The following is a 27710-nucleotide window of genomic DNA, read 5'->3' as shown; positions in this document are numbered from 1 at the left end:
TTCTTAAAAATTTAAGTACACACGTGCCGTGTGGTCCCGCCCTTCCATTCCTGGATATTCACCCAAGTAGGTGTTCAATAACTATTCCCTTAATGACTGAATGAATAAATGAATGAATCTATTCTGCATGTCAGTTTTTTGGTTTTGTTTTGTTTTCAATTACGGTAAACAAGAAAATACATAACATAAAATGTACCATCCCAACCATTTTAAAGTGTACAGTTCGGTAATGTCAAGTACATTCACATTGTTGTGTGATGTCATTTTCTTTGTTGAAGGTATGAAGATAAAGCTCGGCTGAGACAGACAGGATTGGTGAGGGATGTGAAAAATTTAAACTTGACTTCCAGAAGTGTACCCCCTAAATATATGACCCCAAAGCCTTGTGGAATGTGCCTTGTGGGGGTCCCCTTGTCTTTCCACAGTCAGGATAGATCGTGGCAGGAACTCTGGGTTTTTTTTTTTTTTTTTTTTTCTGGTATGCGGGCCTCTCACTGTTGTGGCCTCTCCTGTTGCGGAGCACAGGCTCCGGATGCGCAGGCTCCGGATGCGCAGGCTCAACGGCCATGGCTCACGGGCCCAGCCACTCCGCGGCATGTGGGATCTTCCCAGACCGGGGCACGAACCCATGTCCCCTGCATCGGCAGGCAAACTCTCAAACACTGCGCCACCAGGGAAGCCCCAGGAACTCTGGTTTTAAGAACAGTTTCGCTTTCCTTTGTCCCTGTGGGCTCCCTCCCCACCCCTGCTGGGTCTGCTCCCACTCTGCCCCACCCCCATCCCCGAGTGCCTCTGGCCCCAGCTGGTCGGGGTGAAGGCAGTGTCACCGTGTGAGCTGCAGGGACATTCCACAGGCCCAGCCTCGTGCTTCATCTGGCTCCAATCTGTCTTCCCCTCCTTGTCTTGCTTCATCGTTTGCATCTCAGCCTGGGCTGTATTTTCCTGTGATGTAGGCTGTGGAGCTGAGAGGCTGAATGTCACAGCCGTGGAACCAGACCTCCTTGGTCCCCAGACCAGTTTAATACCAACTAGTGATGTGCCCTTGGGCAAGTGTCTTAACTCCTCTTAGCCTCAGTCATCTTACTGTAAATCAGGATGAGAATGGCACCTACACCACAGCAGTTATTGTGAACATGTATTATGAGCACTTTTCACACTGTCTACCCCAAAATAGTACTTAATAAATGTCAGCTCTAATCCCGGGAGTTGTTTTGCATTTTCTCATTACAAGGTGATCACGGTTTTATTACACACCTGCAGGTTTGGATTAAACACCTCTAGGATCTGGGGTGGATGGGGAACATCTCTTAGAAGGAAATAATATGATTAATAATGTTATAATACCCACCAGTTATTGAGGAATTCCTCTTTTCTAGGTACTATGCCGGTAACAGTAATGAATGATAATTAACTAATAATGAATAACAAAATAGAAGCAAATCCCGATTGACTGCTTACTGTCTGCCAGGCAATGTTCTAAACATTTGTTGTGTATTAACAAATCCTAACAACCCGTTGAGGAAGATACTGTTATTATCCTCATTTAACAGATCAGAAAACTGAAGCATAGAGAGGCAAAGTGACTTGCTCAAGTTGAACCAGTAAGTGGACAAAGATAGGACTCAGACTCTTGCTACTCTGGTCCAGCTCGTCCCCTGGGCTCTGAATCCCAAACAATCCTACCCAGTGGAGCCATTTGTCTGGTCTCTAAAGCTTACCAGCTCTCGGTTATTCTGGCAGATGTTGTGTTGTTCTGCGCCCCGGCTGGATGACTGTGTCTCCAAAAGGGACATTAAATTAGGCCAGCGGACCCTGAAGCCCTGCAAAAGTTCCCACACCCACCTAGAAAAGTCCTTCTTTGTATCTGGAGAGAGTATGCATCTTGATATGATCTCAGGACCCACCCAGGCAGTTTTTCAAGTTTCCACGTGGTCTCTCCCCTCCTGGAAATAAGAATAAACACTCAGACAGACTCGAGGGCACCCTCTAAATGAAAGCCGGAGTTATCCAAATGAAAGCGTCCTCTGGTTATGGGTGGAGGATGGGCCAGGGAGGAGGATGGAGGGACTCTTTGGAGGGCAACGATCTTTAAGAGAGATGCCAGGTGGGAGAGCCCTTTCTTTCCTCGATCCCTTCCATTCACAGCTGGGGGGAAGACAGTGTCTTTTTTTTGCAGTACGCGGGCCTCTCACTGTTGCGGCCTCTCCCGTGGAGCACAAGCCCAGCCGCTCTGCGGCAGGTGGGAACCTCCCGGACCAGGGCACGAACCCGTGTCCCCTGCATCGGCAGGTGGACTCCCAACCACTGCGCCACCAGGGAAGCCCCAGACAGTGTCTTGATAGAATCTTCTCGAGTCTTCTTCCTTCTGGAGACAAGTGTGACTATAGGTTTTCTGCTGGTCTTCCAGGTGGATTTTTCTGAAGCTTTAGTATGTTAACTCAAGAAGGCTCCAACCGTAGGCCCCTTGTGTATTGATAATAACAATATTTTATGTATATTGCCCATTTACTAAGTGCCAGGCATTTGTTCTGGGCACTTTACATTGACAAAGACTCTATCTTTTTTTTTTTAATATTTATTGAGTTATTTATTATTTTGTTTGCACCGGGTCTTAGTTGTGGCACGCAGGATCTTTTATTAGTTGCGGCATGAGTACTTCTTAGTTGCGGCATGCCTGCGGGATCTAGTTCCCTGACATGGGATCAAACCCCAGCCCCCTGCACTGGGAGCACAGAGTCTTACCCACTGGACCACCAGGGAAGTCTGGACAAAGACTGTATCTTTAACCAAACTGTAGTTAGGCTCTTCTGAGCCCTCTTCTTGACTAGGCCTCAACCCAGCCTTCTGCATCCTGCATAGAACAGCTTCAGCAAGAATCCTGCTAAGTCAGTTTAGCAAGAATCCCTCCGACCCTTGATATCTGATCACCCTCCATATCTGATCAAGTTCCCCAGCCCCCACTTTAGAGGTCTGTCTTTGGCCTGCCTTTAGCAAGGATCCTGTTAGGTCAGGTTAGCAAGAATCACCCTATCCTTGATGTTTCTTCGTAATAATACTTCTGCCATCCACTGACCGTTCACTCTGCTGCTTGCCTATAACCCCCCACTTATCCTTGGGGTACTCCGAGTTGGGCTTGATCTCTCCCTCCCCTATTGTGGAACCCCTGCCCCAGTAGTCTTGAATACGTTTTCCTTACCATTTTAGCAAGTGTCAGAATCATTTTTTCTTCAACATGAATTAGTTCCTTTATCCTCACAAGGATCCTCTGAGGTCCGTAACTGTCTCCACTTTCACCGGAGAAGGAAGGAGGAGAGAGGGTGCCTTCTGGATGAGACATCAGCTGTTGCCGCATCTGCAGTTTGTACCTGGACGTTCCCCCAAGCTCTCCTGGCTGCAGGTGGTCCCATCAGCCCACTTGCAGGGACTTCAACTCGGCGAGACATTGTGCCCTTTGCGACGCAAATCTGGATGTTCTCCAGCGGTGCCGGGAACTACCTGGGCAGTGGCGGGACTAAGCCGCTAGCAGCCGGACGCCGTCGCCTAGCAACCGGGCAACAGTCACGTGACCCAACTCACGTGCCCATCCCCCCCCGGGGGGGGTTGGAGCCGGGTCCGCGGGCGGGGCGGAGCCGGGCAAGTTCGTTTCCCGAGTTCGTAGACCAGGAGCCCACGCGGTTGTCGCGCAGGTTCCCTCCAGCTTGGTCGGGATGGAGCTGCCCGCCGTGAACCTGAAGGTGGAGATAGGCGGGGCGGGGGTGGCCCAGCCGCTGGCGGGTTGGCGGGCTGGCGGGCGGACGCGGGCGCGGGGCGGGTCTCCCCGAGCGTGTTGGGCGTTTGCGCTTTTAAAGTAGGAGTTTAGAGGTGAGAGGACCGAGCGTTTGGGGAAAGAGGGGTGGTAGGGAGAGGGAGAACGTACAGAGTCCAGGTGAGAAGGAGGTGGGTGGATAGACCATAGCAAGGAGGGGGATACAGAAGGCCAGCAGGAAAGACCGAGAGGAAACTGGAGGAGGGAAGGGAGGGAAGAGGCCCCCTCTTCCCGGAGTCAGACCGGCCCAGCTGGGAGCGCCGGGCCCCTGAGGCTCGCTTCGGCCTGCGCGCCCAGAATTCCCCTGGGGAAAGAGGAAGGCACGGGGGGAGGGGCCCACCGAGAGCCCGAGGGGGGACTTAGAGGCGGCACACCTCCCCTCCACCGAGAGAGGGGCTAAACCTTTCACCTGCACCTCAGACACCAACCTAGTAGCCTCCTTTGTTGGCAGCTGTGATCACGGACGAGTGGTTTTTCAAAGTTTATAAATTCAACGTCTTTATTTCGTAAATAGCACAGACACCAATAGAAGTTACTTAAAAGCAGAAAACGCCAACTTTGCGCATTTAGGGAAACGCTGGAGCTTCCTGGGGTGTCTTCATTTCCTGAGCCGTGTCCTCAGCTGTCAGGATGCCAGCGGCTGTTCTTTTTTTTCCTCCCCGCCCCACATGCCCAGTGCTTCTTGGCTCTGTTTGCCACTGAGAGGCTGAAGCCGTTAGCTTTGGTCAGGAAGGTATGAACCTTGCACCAAACCTGCCATTTTGGGTCTCAGTGCAGTTTCCTTTGAGACTGTAGTATCCAGGAATGCCCCTTTACTCACGCATGACAAAGAATTTAGCAGCCGTGGTGTCTGGTACTGAAGGAATCTAAGAGATAGATGACTACAGAGCAATACATTATCCATATTTGGATGATTAGACACCGTCTGTGCTGTGACTTCACATGGGAAGACGTCCCTTGATACTTTCCTTAATACTTGCTTCAGCAAACCTCCCCAAAGCTTTCAGACAACGGCTAGGGGGAGAGATGGCTGGAACAAGGGAATGGACCTGGATTGAAGGTTTAGCTGGGAAGAAGTTTACATGAGGGCAGCTGAGGTTTGTTGGTGTCAATACTCTGTTCCAGCCTGTGTGGGGTTAATGTTGACCGCCTTTTCTCTAATTAGAGATTTGCCTAAAATAATTGCTAAGAGGGAATGAAATGAGGGTCAGAGCCGCAGGAATTGAGAGGGGAGAGAGCCCGCATTTTGGGGGCATCTGTGGTGTGCCAGGTTATTTATTTAATCACATCAACCTTCTGAGATTTTTACAGATGAGCAAACTTCAGCTCAGACCAGGTAAGTAACTTGCCAAGGTCCCACAGAGATTTAGTGGCAGAGTCAGGATTTGAACCCATCAGGGTCAGACTTCAAAGCTGTGTCCTTTCCTGGCCACCAATTAGTTAGGACTGACTTCTGCCTTGACATTTTCTGTCCACGGGGGGTGGGCTTAGTCTGTTTGGGGCTTTTTTTTGAGCAACTTCATGGGTGGGACAGGCCACACACGACCCCAGGTGTGAGCTGTGCTGGCTTTGGGTGCCCGGAATGAAATGTCTGGTCCTTCCCTTGACTTGGGAAATAAAACATCATCTCTCCGAGGGTCTTAGCTGATACCAATCAGAGACAACTAAGTGCTGGGAGGGCCTGAGCAGCTAGGGTTGCTAGGTAACATACAGGACCTCCAGTTGAATTTGAATTTCATATCGACAATGAATAATTTTTTAGTATAAGTATATCCCAGGCAATGTTTGGGACATTCTAGCAAATTATTCATTATCTGAAATTAAAAACTAACTGGGTGCTCTGTGTTTTTGTTGTTAAACCTGGCCGCCCTGTGGAGAGAGCTGTTGATCCTTGTTCACCGCCGTCTGAGTGGGGTGTTCTGAGACCAGAGCCCCTTGGGAGCTGGGGAGATGCACCCCTGTGGCCCTGCACTACCCCCTCCCTTATTTCACACATTCCTTGGGCATTGGCTCAATGCCTGCTTGTGCCCAGCCCAGTTGGAGTGGGCAGTGGTGCCAGGTGAGCAGAAGCAAGTGCCCCAGGCCCTCTGGGCAGTCGCTAACCCAGCCCCACCCGTGAGGCAAGTCCTGAGCTGGAGGAATGTCAGTGTGACAAGCTTCGAAGGCACTAGGCTTGGGTTTGTGAGGTCTTGGGAGAAAGGCCCTTTGGAGGAGGGTGCAGGGGGTAGTGTAGCATGAGGGTTAAGAACTCTGGAAGCTGACTGTATAATAGTAATGAGGATGGCCACGTCTGGGGGGCTGACTACCTGGCAGGCATTGCGTTGAATGTTTCGCACATCCCTCCACCTCTCTGTAGCCACGCAACACACCCGTGAAGCATTATTGTCCCACTTTACAGAAGAGCAAGCAGCAGTTCTGAGAGCTCAGGTGACCGGCCCAAGGTCACACAGCTCTTAAGTCACAGAGCTGGGGTCCCATCCACATACTTGGCTGCAGTGCCCACACCCTTAACCACTGCCCACCTCTGCCTCTGCTCTCCGGCAGCCCTGAGTGCTGTCCCCTAGCCTCAGCCCTCGGGGGTCCCCGGGTATCTTGCTGCCTCATGCAACAGGCCACCGGGTGTTTGCACAGGACCAGGAAAATATATTCTGGGTGTTTTTGTTTTTGTTTGTTTATAGGTTTTTTTGGCCGTGCCGTGCGGTTTGTGGGATCTTAGTTCCCTGACCAGGGATTGAACCCGCGCCCTCGGCAGTGAAAGTACACAGAGTCTTAACCACTGGACCGCCAGGGAATTCCCTCCATCCAGATTAATATAGAGAGTATATTTTTCCTGGGAATTCCCTGGCGGTCTAGTGGTTAGGGCTCAGCGCTTTCACTGCCCAGGGCACAGGTTCAATCCTGCAAGCTGAAAAAATACAAAACTGTATGGTGACCTTAGGTCTGTCTACCACCTGTCTGGGAAGTCCCACCCCCACCCCTGTGGGCCCTCTAGTGGCAAACGAAGGGTCTAAGTCCTGATCCGCAGGACCCTGCGGTTTCCCCGTTAGCCTTCTCAAGGTCAAACCTCCTCATTTCCATCTACCCTTCCCTTGCTCTTCCAGCACTGTGGATAGAGCACAGGCTTTGGGGCCAGACAGACTTCTGTCCAAAGCCAGACACTGCTGCTTACTAGCTGTGTGACCTGGAGCAGATTTCTAAACCTCTCTGAGTATCAGTTTTCTCACCATAAAAAGAGCATAAAATTAGACCCTACCTTCTAGGGTGATAAGGGGAGGATTTAGTGGTCCAGGAGGTGGTGTAGCATCACATTTTTTTAAAATCTTTTTTGCGGTACGTGGGCCTCTCACTGTTGTGGCCTCTCCCGTTGAGGAGCACAGGCTCCGGACGCGCAGGCTCAGCGGCCATGGCTCATGGGCCCAGCCGCTCCGCGGCATGTGGGATCTTCCCGGACCAGGGCACGAACCCGTATCCCCTGCATCAGCAGGCGGACTCCCAACCACTGCGCCACCAGGGAAGCCCCTTCCTCACATTTTTATTAGCAGGAAAACTCAGACCAGATAGACCTATTCTGAGATTTGCATCTGGGCTCTCTTGTTTATAAGCATTACCATTTGGGCCAATTTACTTAATCTCTCACAGCCTCAGTTTCTTCATAAGTAAAACAGGGTTAACACTCTACGCCAGACCGTTGCAAGGATGACATGGGCCGAGTGTTCAGGGTAGTGTAGACACGTGACAGGCAGATCTTCATCAGTAGCAGGGGTTGATGTGGTTGACGCTGTTTCTGGATGCCTGTTCCACACAGTACTTACGGTTAGTAAGCGGGTGCATCCAGTGACCGTCAGATGCCTGTCTCTGCGGTTGAGGCACCCCCATGGGACACGTGGGTGATGGGTGCTGCCTCCATTTCACAGGGTAGGAACCCGGGGCTCAGACATGGGGACGTGGCCCCTGGACCAGAACCCAGGTCTCCTGCCCCCAGTCCAGCATCCTACGACCCCCTGCTGCCTTGGCCCATTGGCCTTCCCTGTCCCCCAGTCTTCTGACACATGGGACACCAGCTGGGAAAGGGCGGGGCAGCCCCCCTGGGCCGAGTCTATAGGAAGAGTCCAGGAGCTCAAGTCTGTTTCCTCCTGCCCAGTCAGAACGGTCAGGCTGCCCAGGCCCATGCTCAGGCCCCTCCCTCCCTCATTCTCTATGGCAGTACCTGGGAATCCCCTGTACGCCCTTGGTTACCAGAAGCCTTCCCCAGAGCCAGCAGACAGTTCTTTTGTGCTGAGATGAGGGCTGTCAGGAAGGGCAGAGCCGGTTTGGCTGGGTTTCTTTTTCTTTTCTTTATTTTTATTGGCATATAGTTGATTTACAGTGTTGTGTTAGTTTCAGGTGTACAGCAAAATGAATCAGTTATACATAGACATATATCCACTCTTTTTTAGAATCTTGGCTGGGTTTCTTGTTGGAGATTTCCTGCACGTTAGACCCCTCTGGGCCTGGGTGAGTGTGCCCTCCCATTACAAAGATGGGGAAACTGAGGCAGAGGAGGCTTAGTCTTTGTGGGTTTCTTTTCCCAGGGCTGAAGAGAAGGGATCCACTAATGCTCTGTTTCCTAAATATTTAGAAAACAAAAGTGATGTCACACCGAGGGGATGTGTGTCTGCTAAAGATCTGCAGGATTTCCAGATTATACTCTGTTCTGCCCAAAAGAGAGGGCCTAGTTTTGGACCTTAGCAGGTGCTCACTCCATATTACAAGCTTTTCTGGCTCCAGGAAAAACTTTATCCCGCAGGTTAAACAGAATGGTTTCCCCCACAGGCTTCCCTGGGTCTCAGCCTTTCCTCTTACCATGATAAAGCTGGGCTCTGCAGGCCAAGAGCACCCCTTTATTAAAGACCTGCAGTGTGCACAGTCTAGAGGTGGGAACCAGAGCACTTGGAAATGAAGACCGTTTCTGAAATAGAAGTCAAGGGAGGGATGGATTTGGTGTAGATTTTCAGGAGTGGCGATGTGAGCTGCCTCCCCTGTGGCTCCTTCCTTGGTGTCTTGTCTTAGTTAAAAAACCGACACCAGGACCACCGTGGCTGGCCACGTGTCATGGCCTCTGGCAGGTCCCTTCCCCTCTGTGGGCAGGGTTTCCTGTTAGACAGAGGGGGACAGTGTTTTGCTCTTAAGATAAAGATTAGAATTTCGCCCCACACCGTCCAGGCCCAGCCCTGCCCCACCCCCAGCCTCCTGTCCCTCCTCTCCACTCTCCTCTTCCACTCCAGCCACATTGGCTTCTTTTCCGTTTCCAGAATGTTCCATGCTCCTTTCTGCCACAGAGCCTTTGCAGGTGCTGTCCCTTCTGCTTGAAATGCTCTTCTTTCCCCTCTGCCCCTGGTTAACCCCTTCTCACCCCCTTCGCCCCTCAGAGAAGCCTCCTAAGCACCTCTCCCTTGATGCAGAGTGAGGTTCCTTTTCCTTTGCTGTAACTTCCTTCGCAGCAGGCTGTCTCATTGGAAATCCACACTCCTAAGGTGACTGTCTGGTTCACAGTGTCCCGCCCACCCCAGGTGTCAGGTCTGGGAGGGCAGCCCAGTGCTGCATCTGCCTAGCTCGCCTTTGAATCCCCAGGGTGGAGGCCAAGCTGGTGCCCGCGATGCCGACTTAAACTGTACATGTTTCAGAAACTTAGCGCTGTTTGACCCCTCCTCTTCAGCCCCTGGGAAAAGAAACCCTTAGAAGATTAGGCCTCCTCTGCCTCAGTTTCCCCACCTTTGTAACGAGAGGGCACATCTGCCCAGGCCCTGCGTCGGACAACACCTGGCTAAGTCATGTTTGAAACGTGGCTCTGCTGTGCAACCTGGGGCAAGTTGCTTACGTCTGAGCCTCAGTTTTCTCAACTCTAAAATGGGGGAAATTGCACCTCAGAGGATTGTAAGGATGAAATGCGTGCCTATGCACAAAAATCTCAGAGTGCTGCCTGACGCGTGGGATGCACTCGGTAATAAACGAGGGAAGGTGATGGCAAAGATTCCTTCCAGAGTAGCCTTCTGTCATGTAGACTCAACTTTTTCGGAGTCTCAAGACCTGTGTAAAGTCAGGTGCATTGGTCCTTACAGAATTGTTCTAGTCCTCTGTAGCCGGAAGAGGGATGCTTTGGGCGCTGTGGACCATACTCTGGGCTTTGTTCACTTCACTGAGCGCTGGGGGTGAAGGTGGGGTCCCGGGCGTCTGCCCCGGATGTCACCTGCCCCCCATGTGGAAAACGTCTGCGTCTGTCTCAAGCCCGAATAGCTCCTGTCCACTGAAGGCCGTGCATCCAGCGTGAAGGCAAGGAGCCCTGGTTCTGGAGTCAGACTTACAATTTCATTTGAGTTTTGCCATCAGTGGAATCACGATCAACTTAATTGACCTCTGAGCCTAGTTTTCTTGACTGTAAAATGGGACTGATTCTAGTATCTGCTCCAGAGGCTGTTGTGAGGCCCAGAGAAGGTCACGTGGGGCGCTGGGCCGAGGGCCTCGCGTATCACAGGTGTGCCATAAGTAGTAACCCTTCTAGAAACGCAGCCAGAGCTCCTTGTTGCAGGTGGCTCCCTCTCCTTAGCCCCTTGCACCAGACCAGAAACCACCGCAGTCCTGGCCGTCCACCCTTGCTGTCTGGGCCCAGCATGCCGTCCCCACCCCAGGCTCTTGGCTTCCCCTTCCCAACTTGACCGCTCAGTGCCGGGAGCAAACCCCCTCAAGGGCCCCCGCCGACCACCAGGCCCCACTGAAGCTCCCGACTTGGGGCTCCTGGGCTCCCGCAGCCTCAGGGCCACCCCTCCTCGGGGCTCTGGGTCCTGCGTCCCTGCCTGTGCTTCCGGGTGTCCACTCTGGGACACCCCGCTCTCCCTCTCCTTTGCCTGGCTGGTCCCTGTGTCCCCTTTAGCACCAGCTCCGAGTTCCCTGCTTCTTTGGAAGCTCTAGCTGGCAGCTGCCCTGTCCTCCCCATAGCATCTGTTCCTTCCTTCTTTACTTGCTTTGCAATCAGGGCCCTTCTGATAACCAGGAATAGAGACCAGTTGCAGTAAAGAGGGCTGTCTTTGAGGGACATAGGGGGCAACAAACAGGGTGGGATAGCGCAGAACTCTAGAAAAAAGCCAGGGGGATTTCTTTTCTTAACAAATCATAGCGTGTTACCTTCCTGCAGGAAAGCCCTCAGTGCACCTGGGCTGAAATCCACGCTCCTTGCCGGGGCCCTCAAGGCCCACCTCTCCCCTCTGGTCTTCTGCCACCAGGCTGCTCTCCCATTCCCTGGACGCACCCCGCATCCCCCCGTCCCCACACGGCACCCCAGCTCCAATGACCTAAGAAATCAGCCTCATTTGAGCTCCCCCCCACCCCCATTTCCCACTGAGGCTCCTCTGATTCCAGAGCAGATTCCCAGGTTCCCCAAAGGAGCCTCCCGCCTTTGGAAGCAGGAAGGGCTGTGGGTGTCAGCTGCCCCGAGGGAGTGGGGAGGGCGACGTGGCAGCATCGCCTGGCCTGTGCTCTTCCTCCTTCTCTACCTTCTCTTCTGTCACTGTTGGTGGTGTTTCATTTCAACAGACATTGCTGAAGCGCTCTTAGGTGCTAGGCGGGGGCTTCCGGTGTTTTCTGGCTCCAAAAGCTTTCTTGCCCAACCCCCTGCCACCATGGTGGTCACATTCACAGATATCTCTCCTCCACCCACTCCCTCTTTTTTGTGTGCCACAGGCGATCCTCCTGGTTCACTGGCTGCTGACGATCTGGTGAGTGACTCTCTGAGTGTCCTGTTCTATGTCCACCTGTCTCCCAGGATCTGGGTCCACGTGTCTCCTTGGGGTCTTGTCCATGTGTGTCCTGGGTCTGCATCCATGTGTCTCACGGGCCTTGTCCACGTCTCCCAGCCCGTTCCAAGACTAAATAGCACCTTTGTCAAGAGCATCGTCAGCAAGCTCCCCATTTTCCAAGGATGTCAGAGGGGCAGGCAGTACCCAGAGGCCTTTGCCATCACTGCCCTAGGAGCTTCGAGCCCTCATCCTCAGGGAGGCAACAGCCCAGGGCAGTACCAACCGCTCAACCTTCCTCCAGACACTGCCCGAGCCCCTTGGGCTTGTCACCCCTCTGGTTCTTCCCCGAGGCCTTCGCATCTGGGGGGGTCTGAGGTGCTGAAGCCTGGGGGCCGGTCTCTTATACTGTGCTGGGGTGGATATCAGGTAGAGCTCTGTGTGTCTGTGACCTTGGGTGAGTCACTTAAACCCCCTAAGTCATTTTCTCACCTATAAAGTGAGAGCATTACTGACCCTCCCACTTGTCCTGTAAGGTCATCAGAAGGTGAAAGCGTAACTTCTGAAACTGTAAAACTGCTAACCTTTATTGAGGGTGTCCAGAGACCAGCTGCCAGGCTGGGCGCCTTCTGGGGGTTAGCTCAGCGGCTCAGCAAGTGGACGCCTGACACAGGGGTGAGGTCACTTGCTTAGGGTTGGACCCTCACTCTCACTTCACACCCCCTGCCCAGAGACGGCAGACGCAGGATTCAGACTGACCCTGTTCAGGTCCTGGCTCTGCTATATTCCAGCCAGGTCACCTTGACCAAGTGACTCCACTTCTCGGGACCTTGGTTTCCATCTGTAAAATGGGTGCAAGGAATCACAACACTCAGGAGCTGTGAGGGAGAAGCGTGGCAATGCTCTGCTCACCGGACACTGCCCAGGCCTGCACAAGGGAGGCCTGAGGACCTCAGGATTGATTTTCATCATTACCATCTGCTTTAGCTGTTGAGTTTCTGGGGAGATTTCTTTGCCAAACCAAGACTGGAGACCATTGAGCTCACGTGTGCGTTTTGCAGTTGTGGAAGTGCAGTGCACACGTTAACGGGTATGAATAATGGGAACAGTGATAATCATGGTTAATGACCTCGAGGGGCAGAGTCAAAATCCAGATTTCTCAGTCACGCTCCCCAAGATTTTGAGCTGGTGAGGCCTGCTTTCTCAAAACCAAAAAAATGAGATTACTTATTCTGAGTAAGCCTCGTTGTGCCCTACACTTAAGTGCTTTGCACATGTTTTCTGTACGGTACACTTCAGGGAATGCCATTTAAATTTATGAAGCACCCCACTGCGTGCTGCGGCCATCCAAGCTGAGTGAATACGGCGGATAAGAGCACAGCCTCTTGAGCCAGACTGCCTGGGTTTAAATCCCAGGTCTGCCACTTAGCAGCTGTGTGACCTTCAGCAAGTTACTTGACCTCTCTGTGCCTCTGTCTCCTCATCTGTAAAATGAGGATAGCAATAGTGCCTCCTTACTGGGGTCGTTAAGACAAATGCACATAAATGAGCGAATTTAAAGCACTTATAACTGTGCCAGATACTAGTAAGGGCTCTGGGTTAACTGTTATTTTCTTTGAGTTGACAAACAAGTAAACAGTTCAGTTATACCCTACAAAATAAAAGAGGGTGGGCATTGTGGTCGAAAGCGGTGAGGTGGTACTTGAAATGGGGCAGTCAGAGAAGGAGTCTCGGAGTTAACAGTTGAGGTGAGGCTAAAATGACAAAAAGGGACCGAGTGTTCAGGGTAGAGGGGACAGCAAGGCAATGAATGGGAGGTATAGGCTGGGCTGTGTCACCAGATCCCACAGGGCCCCATAGGCCATGGTCAAGAGTCTGAATTTTATTCCAAGAGAACTGTTGGAGAACTTTTAGCACAGTGACGTCCCCTGATTTACCTAACTGGTTGCTGTTTATGAATGGCCAGGAGGGGGCAGGAGTGGAAGTACGGAGACCAGTGGGGAGAGGCTAGTAGGAGAGGATGGTGGTTTGGACCCGGAGGGACGTGGCCAGATTCCGGATCCATTTGGGAGGCAGAGTGGTGGAATGTGCTGACATTTCTGGAGCACGGGGGGTGGGAAGCAACAAGGCCGTAGACTGTGGTCTCTGCTCATAGGGGCCCTGAGACCTGAGAGCCTTAGGAGGTGACCTGCGGGAGGGGTGGGCACCTGTGGGGCGGCCACCTCCTGACTTGACTCAGATGCCTCCTCCTCCCGCAGGGGCTGCATCGTGTTCCCGGGCGCCTACGCGTGGTCCAACTTCACCATCCTGGCCCTGGGCGTGTGGGCCGTCGCGCAGCGGGACTCCGTCGACGCCATAAGTATGGTGAGCTGGGGGAGAACTGGCTTGAGGGTGATTGTGGGCCTGGCGCCGTCCAATCTCCTCTCCCTTCTTTTTTCCCCATTTTCCACTTTCTAGAGCCTGCTAAGTAAGCCCACCCAGGCTACCAGCCCATGTGCACCTTCACTAGTCTGGCCTCCTTCCCTGCCTGCCTGGCTCAGAGAGCCCGGAGTCTGCTCATTTTTTCCCCAAGAGGGGCATGGGCTGGGCTCCCACCAGTGTTCCAGACTGGCCCTTCCCCGAGGGCAGTGGGTCACGCGCCAGTAACCCACCTCTAGGGCTCTCTTAATAGGGAGGGATGTGGCCGGGAGGCCTGTGAAGAGGGAACTCCACCACCTTGTGAGGTCAGAGTGGACACGGTCTGGCTGAACTGTCCCACAGGGGAGCTTCCCGACACCCGCTCAGACCCAAATGGCTGTGAGCACCAGCACCGGCCTCTCGGGATGGCTGAGAAGGGATTCCTTTGGTGGTGAAGATGGAGCAAGTGAATTCTGAGGGGCCTTCCATCTCAGAGGCTCTGGACCCAAGTCTTGTACCTCGTCGTGGCCTCAGGATGAGAGGAGGTGGGGGAAGGTGCTCTGGCCCCGCATCCCTGCTCGCGGCCTCACAGCCCCCAGTCGGGCATCTCATCCACAGAGTCCTGCCTGCTGGCTTGATCTGTTCTCCAGCAAACCCCAAGGACACAGTAGGGCACAAGTGGAGCTTCCGGCCTGGTGTATATGGTGGGAGAGTGAGGGGGTGGGACAGGGGGGCAGCGGGCTCGTAAACCCGGATGACACGTGGTCACCCCTGGGCCCTGGGCCCGGCCTGTCTTGCAGTTTCTGGGTGGCTTGGCGGTCACCATCTTCCTGGACATTATCCACATCAGCATCTTCTACCCAAGGGCCAGCCTCTCGGACACACAGCGCTTCAGCGCCGGCATGGCCATCGTCAGCGCACTCCTCAAGCCCGTCTCCTGCTGGTTCGTCTACCAAATGCACCGGGAGCGCCTGCTCCACACTGGTGAGGCCAGCGCCTCCAGCCAGCTCCCCGACTCCCCTCTCGCTGGCCCAGGTGCTGGCATGCTGCCATCTCCCCACCTCTCCCCGGTCTCCACCTTCCACCCCCCAGCCCCGGCCCCAGGGAGCCAACCTTGCCCGCTGAGAGAAGGGCTCGAGGTGCAGGGCGGGGCTTGGCGTGGGCTCTGGGAGCCAGGCTGGACCGTGTGCAAGTTTCTGGTCTCTGCTGCAGGAGCCCAGGGGTCCCCCCGGCCGTCCCCACCTGGTATGACCTTTCCCTTGCACCAGGCTACAGTGCCAGGTCCCCCTGTCAGCTCAAACATGGGTGCAGCTTGGGGCGTGATCCAGTGCCCCAGGCAGCTCTGGGCAGTCTGTGGCCCGAGGCTTGTAGGCACCTGCAGGGCCAGCTTCCCCTCTCAGCTCCCTCCAGCCCCATCACTGGAACCCCCCTCTCCTGCCACATACGGGGTCTGGGTGGCCAAGGGAGGGGTGGTGCTGGCCTAGGCTGTGGGGGCCCCAGCCAAAGCCAGCCCTGAACTGCAGGTGCTTTCCCTTAGCCCAGACCCGCTGCCCGCTCCCACGGCCTCTCTGAGCTGTACGCCTTCTCGTGGTGGCCCTTCCCCTGCCCTCTCTGATGCACATTCTCACCTCCTTTCTCTGTCTCTGAGAGAAGTGGAGAGAGGTGTGGTCTTCCACCCTTCACTTCTGAGAAGAGAGGCCCAGAGTGGCCCGTGACCCGCTGGGAGAGCTGCTGGGTTAAGGGCAGGAATGGCCCGGGGCCGCCCACCCTGGGCAACCTCAGCACCGCCCAGGCCTGCCCAGGGGCGGGGAGGAGCCAGTGACGTTCCTCCATTAGACAGATGAAGAAACTGAGGCCCAGGGCCCTTGGGGCCTGTTCGGGAGCACAGGACAGATGTGCAGAGTGCAGATGGGAGTGAGGGGTGTGGCACTGAGAGCCCTACTGCCTGCCTTGCACCCTCTGGGCTCTGCAACTGTGCCGGCTCTGGGGCCTTCTGGACACAGTCACGCTGTGTCCGCTCTGTCTGGGAGAGGAGCCGGAGGAGAGCCCGTGGGCCCAGGGCTGGGCGTCCCTTGGCCAGATTCCTGAGCGTGTGCTGCTCAGAGAACCACTGAGGCATAATGGCTAAGAGCCCTGTCTTTGGGGTCGTGCTGCTTAGGTTTGAATCCTGGTGTCCTCTGCTTCAAGCTTTGTAATCTCAGGCGAGTCAGTTTATCTCTTTGACCCTCAGTTTCCTCATCTGTAAAGTGGGGACAATAAAACACCTGCTCTGTAGGGTTACAGGAGGACTGACTAAATAATATAAGCTAAAGGCTTGGTGCCTGGGGCTGCTGCCACTGTCACTGCCGGGTGCTGGGATGCCCAGCTCTGGCCTTTCTGGTCGAGGGGTAGGAGGATGTTGGTTTGGCCTTGTGGAATGTCCTAAGTCCTCACCCTTCATTTTTTCTTTCCCCCCATCTCCCCCGCCCCCTAGCTTTCCTTGGAGCTTCACAGGAGCACAGTGCCTACCAGACGATTGACTCTCCAGAAGCCCCTGCCGACCTGGAGAGCAGGGCTCACGTCCCCCAAGGATACTGAAGCCAGCCCTGCTGCACCTGGCCCCAGCCTAGGGGCCAGTTTGACAAACTGGAGGGAGGCGTGGGAGGAGGCTACATCACCTTCTTGGTGCCTTAGATGTCATCCTTGGGGCGCTCCCGTCCCCCCACCTTTCTCAGAACTGATGTGGGATGTGTATTCCGGTTCCCCATCTCAGGGGTTGCCTGAATCAAGTGCCCTGAGCGGCCAGGAGCCCCTGTGCACACCTGTCCCAAACTCCTCGAGGCCTCTCCTCCCTTCCAGGTATCCCACTGGTGCCAGGCTGGGAACTGTGGTCGCTTTTGTCACCTCCACCCTTAGCTGCTCCGTGCAGGCCCCGGGTCGAGCCGTGCCTGAGCCTGCCGGGGTCAGGCCTCTAAGAGCCAGTGATGCCCCTACCCCGCGCCTCTCCCGAAGTTGGCCAAGCCCTCCCGCAGGAGCTCTGAGAGCTTCTGGTCACACTCAGCCCCAGGAGTGCAGGGGTGAGGACCCCCGGCTTCTCACTGCCTAGTCACTTGGGGCCCAGGACCCCGTCACTGGAGGCTGGTGGTGTCTGCAGCCTCAGAGATCCACCACAGCCTCCAGCGGTCCTTCTCAGAGCCACGGCATTAAAGTTCAGGGAATCCTCTAGCTGTGTGTGTCTTGAGCCACGTTTAATCTCCCGTCAGGGCTGGAGGCTGGACTTGCCATTCCTGGGAAGATTCCAGCGAATCCCCAGGGCACCAGGCCTTAGGTGCCCATTCTCTTGCGGCAGGAGGAAGCAGGGGCTCACGACCAGCTGGGCCCAGCAGAGGAGGGCACTGTTCATTGCGGCAAATGGGTGTCCATTTCTCCGAATTCAGACAGCTCAGGTATTGGTTTGAATCCTGCCCTGCCCCTGACTGTGTGCCCCTCAGACCCCCGTGTCTGCTGGAGGAGGGCTAATGCCTGCCCAGAGAGTGATGACGCGGCTGAAATGTACGGTGCCTGGCCCTCGGGACGGCTCCCTGCGTGACGGCGAGGTTGTCGGGGGTGGGGGGGCTGTTCCTTGAGCCCATGATGATGTTGGGTCAGTAGGCCAGGGGCGGTTGGCTCCTGGCAGACCCTGTGTCTTGGCCTTAGAGCAGACGGGGACACCTGTCCAGAAGCTCCAAGGATCCCATGGCCAGGGCCCTACCCCACTCCCACTGGGATGGCATTGATCACTGGACCCCAGGTATCTGGGCTCTTTCAGGCCATTGTGGCTCGTCCCTGGCACAAAGAGGTCAAGGCCTGGTGCACAGTCCCCTCCCCCCATTCTTCTGTATCCATCCATCCAAAGAAGCTGAGTGCCTGCCACATGCTGTGCAGGGGCCTGGAGCTACAGGGGTGAACTCAGGTCCTGCTCTACGGGGGAAGAGGCATTAGGAGTCCTCTGTCCGGAGGCGAGAGCCCTGAAAGAAGGAACATGGGCCTCCGGGGAAGGGGCTTGTGCTCTGGGGCCAAGGGATGCTGGGTGGCTGAAGCTGTGGAAAACTGGGAACAGCCTCATAGTCAGACGGGGGTGGGCAGATAAGCTGTGGTCCGTTCATTCTAAGGAATACTGTTCAGCCGTTCAAATGAATAAACCAGGCCTATTTCATTTTTTTTGTTGTTGTTCTTTTTTGTTTTTTGTTTTTTGTTTTGCGGTACACGGGCCTCTCACTGCTGTGGCCTCTCCCGTTGCAGAGCACAGGCTCCGGACACACAGGCTCACCGGCCATGGCTCACGGGCCCAGCCGCTCCGCAGCATGTGGGATCTTCCCAGACAGGGGCACGAACCTGCGTCCCCTGCATCGGCAGGCGGACTCTCAACCTCTGCGCCACCAGGGAAGCCCAACCAGGCCTGTTTCTATCAATGTTGGTTCCCCCCGAACGTTGGTTGCAGAATGGCACACGTGATATGAGAGTGTTAGTGTGAATTTTAAAACCTCTCAGCAATACCCTGTATTGTTTGTGGCGTATATGTGGTAAGATGTAAAAGCATCAGCTAGAAGGACCCATGTCAAGTGCATGGCTGTGGCCTTGGGTAGGGGACAGGAGGCTAACACTCAAGTTCCAGTTCTCTTGCTTATACCAGTTCCTGGCATGTGGGAGGCTTGCAGCGTATATACTCCTGCATCTGGATCCTGAGCATGTCAGATTTCTCAAGGAAGGAAGAGGCGGTGGGGGGGCGGTTACAGATAAGAGAGGCTGTGTCAAACAGAGGGGGAGTATATTCAGAGACCCCAGTTCCTTATAGCCCCAGGGCCCCTCGTTGAGCGGATCTTTGGGGAGAGGGCAGAGCAGGGCCCCTGTCTGAGGTGGAGCTCCCCAGGAGCAGACCCTGAAGGAAGCGTGCGATGTGTTGCAAAACGGGAGCTGGGCTTTCTTGGTCATCTGCCAAAGCTACTCCAGGGTTGGGGGACAGTGACTTAAACTTTCAGGCTGCTCTGGCTCCCTGACCATGCAGGCAAGGTGGCCCCAGGAAGCCAAGGGCCATCCTGCAAGGAGAGGCCATCAGAGGCACATGGGAACAGTGAGGGCCACGAGGGTGGCTGCCCCTTTCCACCCAGCAGGTCTCATAAGGGAGAGTGTCTTAACGTTCATTCAACAAGCAGTCAAGAGTCGATGGGAGCTGGGCAGTGTCCTAGATGCTGGGGATACCCCAGTGAGGGGAAAAAGCCCTGAGTACCTGGGAGATTCCATTTTGCTTGGGAGGTTTTAGGCAGGGCACAGCTCGGAGGAAGGCCTGAGCGGGCGTGTGCCTGCCCAGTCTGGGGGCACGGTCAGGAGGCCAGCGTGGCTGCAGCCAAGGATGGGAAGAAGGAATGAGGTCAGGGAGGCAGCAGGGGCCAGATGGGTCAGAAGGTCATTTCAAGGACTTTGGTTGAGTGTGAGATGGGAGCTGCTGGAGGGCTTTGGGCAGAGTCGGACGTGGTCTGACTTACATTCTAAAAGGACAGTGTTGGATGGAGAGGTGGAGGTGGTGACGAGTGGTCAGGGCAAGCAGAGCACCGGGCACCGGTTGTCAATCCAGGGGAGTCCTCCAGGCACTTCTGCCCACGGCAGCTTGGTATTGGAGGCGCCAAGGAAAACATCAGACGCTCAAACACTGATGGACGGCGCTGGACTCACGCTGAGAAGAGACAGCAAGATCGGCTTCAGTCGTGGCATCAGTCTCCCGGGGGCCAGCGGGTCTCTCCCGGCAGCTGACAGGCAGTGTGCTTGTGCTCGGCCCTCTCATGGCGCAGGGGAAGGACCCCATCCCCTCCCCGAAGAGGACAGATAGAGCAGTGGGGTTGGCCGGGTGCCATATGACACACAGGCTTAAGCAGAACAAAAGAGCACACACTGGGCCTGAAACGGGGAAAGATGCTCCCACACCAGGCGCCAAGCTCGGCAAGGCTGTGTGGGCTCTTTGTCTCTTGGTGAGGAAGTGTCCCAGACCAAGCGGGGTGGAAAGGCCACGTGACGGAGATTACCTCTCCCAACATGGCAGCTCTTGGATCTGTTTCGAAGGCAGAGCAGCAGGCTTCACTCATGGACTGGATGTAGGAGAAAAAGAGGAGATCAAGATTGCAAGGTTTGGGGCTCCCCTGGTGGCGCAGTGGTTGAGAATCCGCCTGCCGATGCAGGGGACGCGGGTTCGAGCCTTGGTCTGGGAAGATCCCACATGCCGCGGAGCAACTGGGCCCGTGAGCCACAACTACTGAGCCTGCGCGTCTGGAGCCCATGCTCCGCAACAAGAGAGGCCGCGATAGTGAGAGGCCTGCACACCGCGATGAAGAGTGGCCCCCGCTTGCCACAACTAGAGAAAGCCCTCGCACAGAAATGAAGACCCAACAGCCGTAAATAATAAATAAATAAAAATTAAAAAAAAAAAGATTGCAAGGTTTGGGGCTCAAGCAACTGGAGGCTGGAGCTGCCACTCACCAAGAGGAGACAGGGAGGTCAGGTTTGGGGCAATGATGCATGTGGCCCCCTTTGCCTGGCAGAGCAATAAAGCTATACTTTTCTACTTCACCCAAAACTGTCTCCGAGATTTGACTTGGCCCCGGTGCACAGTAGCTGAGTTTTCAGCATGAGCAAGGCCAGGAACTCAAGTCTCCAGTGGGCCGCACTTGAGGTAACGGGGCTTTCCAGCCAGCCATTCTCATTACCGTGTTCTTTTTATTTATTCATTTATTTTTTTGGCCGCACCGTGTGGCTTGCGAGATCTTAGTTCCCCAACCAAGGATCCAACCAGGGCCCACAGCAGTGAAAGCACCAAGTCGTGACCACTGGACCGCCAGGGAATTCCCCCCCATTCTCTTTAAAAGGCCAGTTTCTAAAGGGATTTGGAAAGAGTCCATATTTTAGTCTATAGGGTTTTCTCACATTCTAGAAACTGTCAACCACAGGAGGCAAGTTCCTCTTGTCTCTGGTCTCCTGCTGGCCAGGGCTAAAGTCATTTATCTTGTCTGCAAATCTTGTATCTCTTGTCTTCACAAAACTGAGCCTTCCAGATGAAGGAGCCAGAGGAGTTGCCCTGGGAAGGTCAGTGTCTTTTCCCCTTGGCCAAAACTAGACCAGAGCAGGGGCCCACCAGGCACGTCTTCAGAGTCTCCAAGTCAGCCTGGAAATTCCAACTCTCCAAACCAGCTCTGGAGCCAGCGAGTCTTGGTTTTAATCCTAAATGCAGCCTCTGACTGGCGGTGTGAGTGACTGGATGGTCTCTTAACTTCACTGAGCCTCAGTTAGATAAATAATACACCTCATTGCCTGTGTTAATTATTCAGAGGGAGGGATGGCCAATGTAGGGAGGAAAAAGTTTTTCTCAACCCTCCTAGGGTCCCTGGCTGGGTCTGAAAATTAAATGGACAGTTTTTTGTTTTTTTGGGTTTTTTGGCTGTGCTTTCGGGATCTTAGTTCCCTGACCGGGGATAGAACCCCCGCTCTTGGCAGTGAAAATGCAGAGTCCTAACAACTGGACCTCCAGGGAAGTCCCTAAACTGACAGAGATTAACAGAAAAGCATACAAAGTTTTTGAATTTTTATGTATACAAGAGAATGGAGACCCAAAGAAGTGACCAGAGCAGGAAGCTTTTAGACAAAGAAAAACAAGAAATTTGTGAAGAGTTGACAAGACAAAGGTGTTTGGGCTTGGGGTTGTAAATGGTAAAGAAGTAACTAGGAAGATAAGGGTTTAACAAGGTTTTTACAAATTTTTTGGCCAGAAATTCCCTGTCTCTGGTGATAAGAATGTCTTCTTTCCTCCTGATACAGGGGGGTTCCTTGCACATGGGAGTTTTATGACCTGTTTCAGGGAAGAAGGGCAGGGCGAGGGGTGGGGGGAAGGTCAGAGGGACCTTTCTGCTTCTGCTGCTTTCTCAAAAACTCCTTCAGGGACTTCCCTGGTGGCGCAGTGGTTAAGAATCCGCCTGCCAGTGCAGGGGACACAGGTTCGAGCCCTGGTCCGGGAAGATCCCACATGCCATGGAGCAACTAAGCCCGTGCGCCACAACTACTGAGCCTGCGCTCTAGAGCCTGCGTGCCACAACTACTGAAGCTCGCACACCTAGAGCCCATGCTCCGCAACAAGAGAAGCCACCGCAGTGAGAAGCCCGTGCACCTCAACGAAGAGTAGCCCCCGCTCGCCGCAACTAGAGAAAGTGCATGTGCAGCAGCGAAGACCCACGGCAGCCAAAAATAACTTAATTAATTAATAGTTTTTAAGAAACTCCTTCAGCTTAAAATATTCAATACGCCAAGGTGCCATATTTGGGGATAGCATGTCTGACCATTTATCTATTTGTTTATTATTAATTCTATAAACATTTATTGAATGCGTTCTACGAGTTTTCAAAAGATTGAAAAAATTGTCAGGAGACAGAGGTCAACAGATTGTTATAAAACATTATATCGGAGATCTAAACTCAGAATCACAGATTGGAACTTGAAGGGAGCTCAGAGCTCCCCAGACCAGCGATTTGCAAAGTCTGTTTTATTTCAAACACTTTGTTCAAAAGACATCTTACCCAGTATATGAAACAGAGCTAGTCTGACAGAGCTCACCAGCCTCACCCCATTACCACTGCCACTCTAAGGTAGGGTCCCTGGAGCACAATATGAAAACTGGTCCCCTAGATCCTCCTTATTCCGCAGCTGGGGACACAGCCCAGAAAGAGGAGACCTGGACAGGGCACATGGAAACCTCTTGATTTTAGAGGCAGAGTGTGACAGTGTGGAGGCTGGGATGCCAGGTAGAGCTTCAAAGGAAATAAATAGAACTTCTACAAATGAAAAACACAGTGACTGAAGTTAGAAAGTCAATGGATAGGTTAATTCATAGAAGAGATCCACCAGAGGAGAGAATCGGTAGCCTTGAAGATAGATGTGAAGGAATTACTCAGAATTGAGCAAAAACAGACAGAAAGTAGGAGAAGAAACAAAGGATAGAGTCAGAAGGTCCTATATAAATATAGTCAGAGTTTCTGAGGGAGACAGTGGGAGAGAGGCAACATCCAAAGATATAACGGTGGAGAATTTCCAAAACGGAAAGACACCAAGCCCCAGATCCAGGGAGTCAAACAATCTCCAAACAGAATACATAAGAGGAAACCCACATTTACAGTCATCATAATGGAACTTTGTTCACTCACTGATGTATCTTCAGCACCTAGAACAGTGCTGGCACCCAGTAAGTGCTTTATAAAAGTTATGGAATGAATAGATGAATGAAAACAGCAAAACACCAAAGACAAACACTAAGATCCCAAAAGCAGTTAGACAGAAAAGTTGTCCTAAACGGAATGACAGTTGTCGACTGAAAAAAAAAAAGCACAACCTAAAAGTTGAGAATTATGTTTTATTTCACAGACAGAACTGAGAACTAAAACTCAGGACACAGCCTCTCAGATAGCTCTGAGGGACTGCTTCGACAAGGTGAGGGGGGAACCAGGATATAAAGGAGTTTTTGCAACAAAGACCAGGTACTGGGAACATCAAAAGATCACCAAAAATTAAAGAAAAGCAGACATCTCAGGTTAATGAATTTAGCGCTTTTCTATGTATGGGAAGATGCAAAAGTCTGGGCTCCTTTGATATGCACCTCAGCTATCTGGGGCCAATATCACGTGCTTTCTCATCCTGAGTCTCCTCAGGGCGCACCTTTGGGGGCAGCCGTAATGTGGTGGCTTGATGGCTGCAGCATTCTTTGTTTACTGGTATGGCAGGCAACATTTTTTCCTTCACACAATTATACTGGCAGCTGATGTCTCAACAATAACAATAGGAGTCAGAAGACAGAGGAATGGTATCTTTAAAGTGGTGAAAAAAATTACTGTCAATCTAAATTGTGTACTAATGAGTTAGCTTTCAGGATGAAATACATGTTCAGAGGAACGCCAGTGGGGGTGATCACCAACAGACCTTCCCTACCGAAACGTATAAGAACCTTTTTGTGGAAGAAGGAAATTTTTCTTTAAGGAAGATCTGACACGCATGAAGGAAATAGTAAACATGTGGTTTAGTGTTCGAGACAATAATAATCTATGTCAGGAGGAGCTGACCAGACACAGTGTTACAAAGTCCATTTTTGTCTGGAAGGAAGGTAAATACTGGATTAACTTTACACTTTTGTTAAATTAAATATACATATTAAAATGTCTTGGATGGGGCTTCCCTGGTGGCGCAGTGGTTGAGAGTCCGCCTGCCGATGCAGGGGACACGGGTTCGTGCCCCGGTCCGGGAAGATCCCACATGCCGCGGAGCGGCTGGGCCCGTGAGCCATGGCCGCTGAGCCTGCGCGCCCGGAGCCTGTGCTCCGCAACGGGAGAGGCCACAACAGTGAGAAGCCCGCGTACCGCAAAAAAAAAAAAAAAAAAGTCTTGGATGCCTACTGAAAGAAGAGAAATAAAATGTGTAATTTCCAAAACAATGGTGGGGAAAAAAATGAGGAAAAAGAAAACCTTGGTCAATTCTAAAAAAAGGCAAGAAAGGAGAAAATAAACCTGAAGTTTGACCATTAGCAAGCACAAAAATAAGATGGTTTATATAAATATATCATAATCATACATTTGTAAATGACTTTTTAAAAACTTCCAGCCACATTGTGTTTTAAGAGACGCACCTAGGGCCTCCCTGGTGGCGCAGTGGTTGAGAGTCCGCCTGCTGATGCAGGGGACAGGGGTTCGTGCCCCGGCCCGGGAGGATCCCACGTGCCGCGGAGCGGCTGGGTCTGTGAGCCATGGCCGCTGGGCCTGCGCGTCCGGAGCCTGTGCTCCGCAATGGGAGAGGCCACAACAGTGAGAGGCCCACATACAGAAAAAAAAAAAAAAAAAAAAAGAGACGCACCTAAAATATACAGACACAGGAAGGCTGTAAGTAAATCAATGAAAAAGTTAAGCCAGGCAAATAAGGACTGAAATAGAGCTGGTATAGCTAAATTCGTATCAGAGCGACTTGACTCTAAGGCAAAAAGTATTACTAGGCATAAAAGGGGACTTAAGAGGAAGTAATAATCATTCCCTCCTTCAAGAATTGCTTTAGAGTTTAAAGGCTCTTTGGCATTTATTTATTAAGCGTCTGATTCTCCCATCAAACCCATGAGATAGTACAGTAGGTGTCACCACTTCCCTTTTACAGAGGAGGAGCCTGTGGTTCAGAGAATTTAGGGACTTGCCTGAGGTCACACGGCAAGGGAACTGATCTTGATCACAGGTCTTCTGACTCCAGGCCCAGTGCTCTCCCTGTTTAGAAAAGAGAAAACGTAAACAGCAGGTCAGGTCTGGGTGGGGAACAGCATGGGCAAAGAGGTTTGGCAGGTAGAAAATGCCCGGAGAAAAGTATGATTGCGCCAAGGACACAGCGCGGAGGGGAGTGGGTAGACCAGCCCGTTTCAGAGGGAGCCGAAGGCAGGCAGAGTTCTGTCTTGCACGTGGAGAAGTTTGCACGATGCCCACCTGCCTTGCCCCCGGGCACACCGCGTGGGGCCAGAACCCGAGGACCGCGAGCTTCACCCATCCCCCGGCCACGCGCATCCCCGAGCGCGCACGCGCACAGACCCACGCCGCCAAGCTCTCAGATCGCGTGGAGGCGCAGGGGGCACCCTCCATGCGGCAGCCCCGCACTCGGCAGGCGCGATCTTTGATGTCCCCACCCCACCTCCCCCGCCTCCACCTGCCTGGATCTTAGCCGTCCCGCCTGAGATCCCCTCCAGGTTCAAATTTGACTGGGTGAAGTGGACCAGAGGAAGATAGAGGCGCGGGAGGGCAGGTCCAGGAGGTCAGAAAACTGAGTCCTGGTGGGAAGAGAAGAGAGACTCTTATCACCTTAACTGGACGAGGATGAGGGTGGAGTGGCGGGGGGCAGACAGGGTGGGGGTTGAAGAGCAGATCGATGGGCCGATGAGCCCAGGCGTGGGATGAAGGGAGTTAGGGGTAGGAAGGGATACTGCGGATTGAGCTGTCTCAAATCTCCTTTGGAAAGAGGTGGGGTTCGGGGCGGTCCTGGTTAGGAGCATGCGCTGCGGAGTTAGCCCCCGGGGTAGCCCTCTGCCACTGCTGACCGGCTATAAGGCCTTGGGCTGGGCAGGTAGTCTCTTTTTTTATTTTATTTTTTTTTTACATCTTTATCGGAGTATAATTGCTTTACAATGGTGTGTTAGTTTCTGCTTTATAACAAAGTGAATCAGTTATACATATACATATGTTCCCGTATCTCTTCCCTCTTGCGTCTCCCTCCTTCCAGTGGCGCAATCCGTTAGCACGCGGTACTTATATAGCAGGTAGTCTCTTTAAGCTCATCTCTAAAACGAGCAGCCTACTTTTTAGGGCTGCGGTGTAGGTTAAATGACAGGGCGCATCCTAAAGGCTGCATGATGCTTAGCCCGATCCAGTCACTCCTTTAACACAATGTTTAAGCCCCTACTGTGTGCCACATACTATTTATTCTATGTGCTGTGAATACAGCAGGGGAAAAAAGAGACAGTGGCTCATAGTCCACTGCAGAGAGAACAGCAAATTTCTGCAGTCTGTCAGGTGGTGATAAGTCATGGAGAAAAATCATGCAGGGTAAAAAGAGGCGGGAGTGGTGGGGGTGGGTGTGGGCAGAGTGGTCAGGGAGGGGCTCCCTGGGAAGTTTGAGCAGGATTGGAAGGAAGGAGGGAGAGAGGGCGAGAGGGTTCTGGGGGGAGGGGACAGCAAGTGCAAAGGCCCTGAGGTGGGAACATGCACAGCATTTTGGAAGAACGGTGAGGAGGCTAGTGTGTTCAGAGCAGAGAGAGCAAGGGGAGGGAGGAGAGGGGGAGGGTGGGTTAGGTAAGGGTGGGGAGCAGATAGCATAGAGCAGGGGTCAGCCAACTTTCTTAAAGGCCAGAGAGTAAATGTGTGCAGCCATCGATGAGCATAACCAAAGAGATGAGGCTGTGTGCCGACGTCACTTTGTACATAATAATAAGGTCTCTGAGAGAGGGTTTCGAAGCCTTGGTTGAGGATTGAGTGGGTTGTGGAGTCTTTGGGGGTGTTTGAAGTGAGTCAGGACACACCCTGATCTCAGTGTTCACAGGGCCACTCTGCCCTCTGTTGGGAGGAGGCTGTCAGATGTGGGGACAGGGCAGAAGAGGGGAGACCAGTTAGGAGGCAAGAGGAGGGGGTGGCTTGACACAGGGAGGTGAGGATGAGGTGGTGAGCCGGGGCAGATTCTGGGTGTCTCTGGAAGGTGGAACAGATGGGATTAGCTGATGGACTGCACGTGATGGGAGGGAGGGAGGAGTCAGGATGTCCAGAAGAGCGGTATGGGAGTCTGCGTGAGAATCATCTGAAGCTGAGGTCACCTGGGATATGAGCATCAGGGAAGTGGGGGTCCCAGGGATGAGCACGGAGAACAGGAACCAGCAGAAGAGGCTGGAAAGAGCAGACAGGCAGGCGGGAGGGAGGGATACTGAGAGGTGGCAGCCTGGAGTCAGGGAGGCAGGGGCTCCGAGGAGGCTGAGTGATCACTGTCCTGCCGCCTTTGCTGCCTCAAGAAAACTGAGGGCTGGGACTTCCCCAGCGGTCCAGTGGTCAGGACCCTGCGCTTTCACTGCCGAGGGCCCGGGTTCGATCCCTGGTCGGGGAACTAAGATCCTGCAACAAGCCGAAGGCTGAGAAATAGCCAGGGGCTTGGCACTGCGGAGGTCACCTGGAGGAAAGGCTCTTTGGGGTGAGGGG

At 53.3% G+C, this 27710-nt stretch overlaps 1 protein-coding gene across 1 annotated transcript; it reads left to right on the top strand.

The window, feature by feature from the left end:
• The first annotated feature begins 3598 nt into the window (after positions 1-3598).
• AGTRAP (angiotensin II receptor associated protein) lies at positions 3599-18146 on the top strand. Its single transcript, XM_081220772.1, has 5 exons — positions 3599-3734; positions 11519-11553; positions 13830-13935; positions 14769-15003; positions 16442-18146. The coding sequence occupies exons 1-5, from the start codon at positions 3708-3710 to the stop codon at positions 16543-16545; spliced, it is 507 nt and encodes a 168-aa protein (XP_081076898.1). The 5' UTR covers positions 3599-3707; the 3' UTR covers positions 16546-18146.
• Positions 18147-27710: the final 9564 nt, after the last annotated feature.

Source organism: Mesoplodon bidens, assembly GCF_964165515.1.
Source record: "Mesoplodon bidens genome assembly, chromosome: 2".
In the NCBI taxonomy this organism is placed as follows: domain Eukaryota; kingdom Metazoa; phylum Chordata; class Mammalia; order Artiodactyla; family Ziphiidae; genus Mesoplodon; species Mesoplodon bidens.
The sequence above is the reverse complement of the archived record's forward strand: the minus strand, read 5'-3'. Positions and strand labels throughout refer to the sequence as shown.